Raw genomic sequence first — 2,385 nt, 5'->3', positions numbered from 1 at the left:
TGATGTAAAAATCATTTCTTTTGCGTCTACAAATATTTGAAAAATGGAAAGAAAATCGTCGTTTTTGTCTAAAAATGGACGTTCAGTTTCGCTGCATTTTTCGGATTTAAAGCGACATATTAAAAATTCCCTGAATTAAATTTTTGATTTTTTTCAATAAACGGTTTTCAAAATGTATACAGAGTCCAAGAGACAAATAAAATTGGGGGGTCACCGACTCAAGTTTTTCGGTACATGTGATTTTATTTCCCCACCCTAAATGCGTAAACTTTGTACCGTAATTCGACGTCTGCAAATACGTTCGAGACATCATAATTCGGTCATTGTATTTAGCTTATCAGGTGCACCATTTAGTGTTTTACTGGTCCTCAGAGACCTTTATACAAAACAACAACAAACATTTCGTTCTATGGCAAGGCACTTATAATGTGGATACAAAGATGAAAGGTATATTAATACGTAACATCTAAGTACATTAATATATAATGTATAATATATAACTAGAAAAGGTATTAAGAGCTGTCCAAAGTGTTTTGTATCTTTTTGCGTCAAGTGGACAAAAAATGCTATAATCAACTCAACTTGTCTAGCTAAGTAGCTGTGAATGGACAGTGTCAAAGTGTGATTTTATAGACTTGATTATGGCCGTTCTGTTTGTAACTCTCGGTTTCCCGTTGACTTTTTCTGAAAGCAACAATTTTATTCCATTTTCGGGATCACGTAAGTATGCCGTGTTTAAATGGTCGTAAGAAAGTCCACTTTCAGAGATCTTTTTTGCCATAGAACATGTTATAACTTTTTCATTTTTACATAATTTGTTCTCCATTTCAGCAGCACAAGCACGTGACCGGCGCCTATTCAACAAGTAGTTTACTGCTTCAGTTGCAGTCAAAATATAGCTTTCCATTTCTTTGAACGCTATGCTCCGGTCTTTGATAATATCCTGTAAAGCTTTTGCATCATGTAATGCGTCGTGAGCTTCGAATGTAACACCAAATGTCTGTTCATACAGATTAGTTAGTTTGTATGACTTCATCCTTGGTTTCTGTTTTCTAAGGAGAGGTAGTGTGTCAATAAATCCATAGACATTTTCACAGAAGAGATTAAAGCAATTTGTTTCTGTGACATACTTCAATAGGAATTTCATATCGAAAACCTTTCCGTTGTGGGCCGCTAAAATAACTTTCCCTTCACTTAAGGAATTCAGCCATGCTAAAAATTCGGACAATGCCATTGATACATCACAGGATTCAACTTCCTGGTTATGTTGAAAGAGGTACTTCTTTCCTTTCACTATGCGGACCTCAAGACCGTTAACAGCAGTTGCTTTTACATGTATATCGCCTTTAGGTAGAACGAACTTAGTGAAGTGCGAATCGCCGCAGACTGCCGAAAGCTGGACAATTTCTGCATGATCGCCTACATTCGACGTTTCCAAATCGTAATATACAATAGGGCATTCAGGATGACATTGTTCATACTTCACCGCAGGCTCGGGAAGCGGAGTCGTATCCAAAACTTCAAGTTCATCAAAAGCACAGCATGACTGGTACGAGACGCCTTCTTTAATTTCGGACACAGCTGATTTTAATAATCTTTGCTTTTTTAATTCAAACCTCCGGCGTTTCGCTTCTCGATTTTGTTTGTACATTTTCTGTTTGTCTCTTATTCTGTCTTGGACAACTATATGCTTTTCTGTCTCTTTATTTGGAGAAAGGTTGCAATTTTTAGTAACATCATTAAGGTACGACAGGCCGTCGTTAAACTGCAAAACGGCAGCAGACACCCGAAAATCAAAACTCTCACTATGACTGTAATTTCGGACTTTTGGTGTCTTGCTCCAAGCAACATGATTTAGAGCTTCATTTGTTTGTGAAGATGCAGTTGTCATCAATTTCTGCGCATTGGTTATATACGGTGCTAGAAGATTTTCTAAGGACAATTTCAAATCAGTATCATGTAAATCACAAGATATGTTTCTATGATGGGTAGCGTCTCCGGCCATGAATTTGCACCATGTACCGCATTTTCCGTGGTTACCATACATGTGTGGTAGAATAGCCTGCAGAGCAGCTCTCATATCGTATTCTGATTTGTTGGCGTTTTGTTTTACTGCATAGGAAAAAATTTTAATGAACTATCACGCACAGGCGGCGTCAAAGCTTTATGTGACTTTTTTAAAATTTCCAGCTTACTTCTTATTCCCCTTTTTATGTGATGTATGTCTGAATACTTAACTAAGTCCGGATTCACGTATGTTCGAACATGCTGTATAGAACTTGAGTCCTCGTCACCTACGACAGCCGAATACCTTATGCCGTTTGACTTAGATTCTCTGTGTAGCTGTACTGCAATATCTGGCTCCATAGCTTTTGCGCTTTTGCA

General features: G+C 37.6%; 1 protein-coding gene across 1 annotated transcript; it reads right to left on the bottom strand.

Moving 5' to 3' along the window:
- Window positions 1-586: 586 nt before the first annotated feature.
- Window positions 587-2,080, bottom strand: LOC128554844 (uncharacterized). The gene has a single exon (XM_053536156.1). The coding sequence runs from the start codon at window positions 2,078-2,080 to the stop codon at window positions 587-589; it is 1,494 nt and encodes a 497-aa protein (XP_053392131.1).
- Window positions 2,081-2,385: the final 305 nt, after the last annotated feature.

The sequence above is a fragment of the Mercenaria mercenaria genome, unplaced genomic scaffold (assembly GCF_021730395.1).
Source record: "Mercenaria mercenaria strain notata unplaced genomic scaffold, MADL_Memer_1 contig_800, whole genome shotgun sequence".
In the NCBI taxonomy this organism is placed as follows: Eukaryota; Metazoa; Mollusca; class Bivalvia; order Venerida; family Veneridae; genus Mercenaria; species Mercenaria mercenaria.
This window is presented reverse-complemented; position numbering and strand designations above follow the sequence as displayed.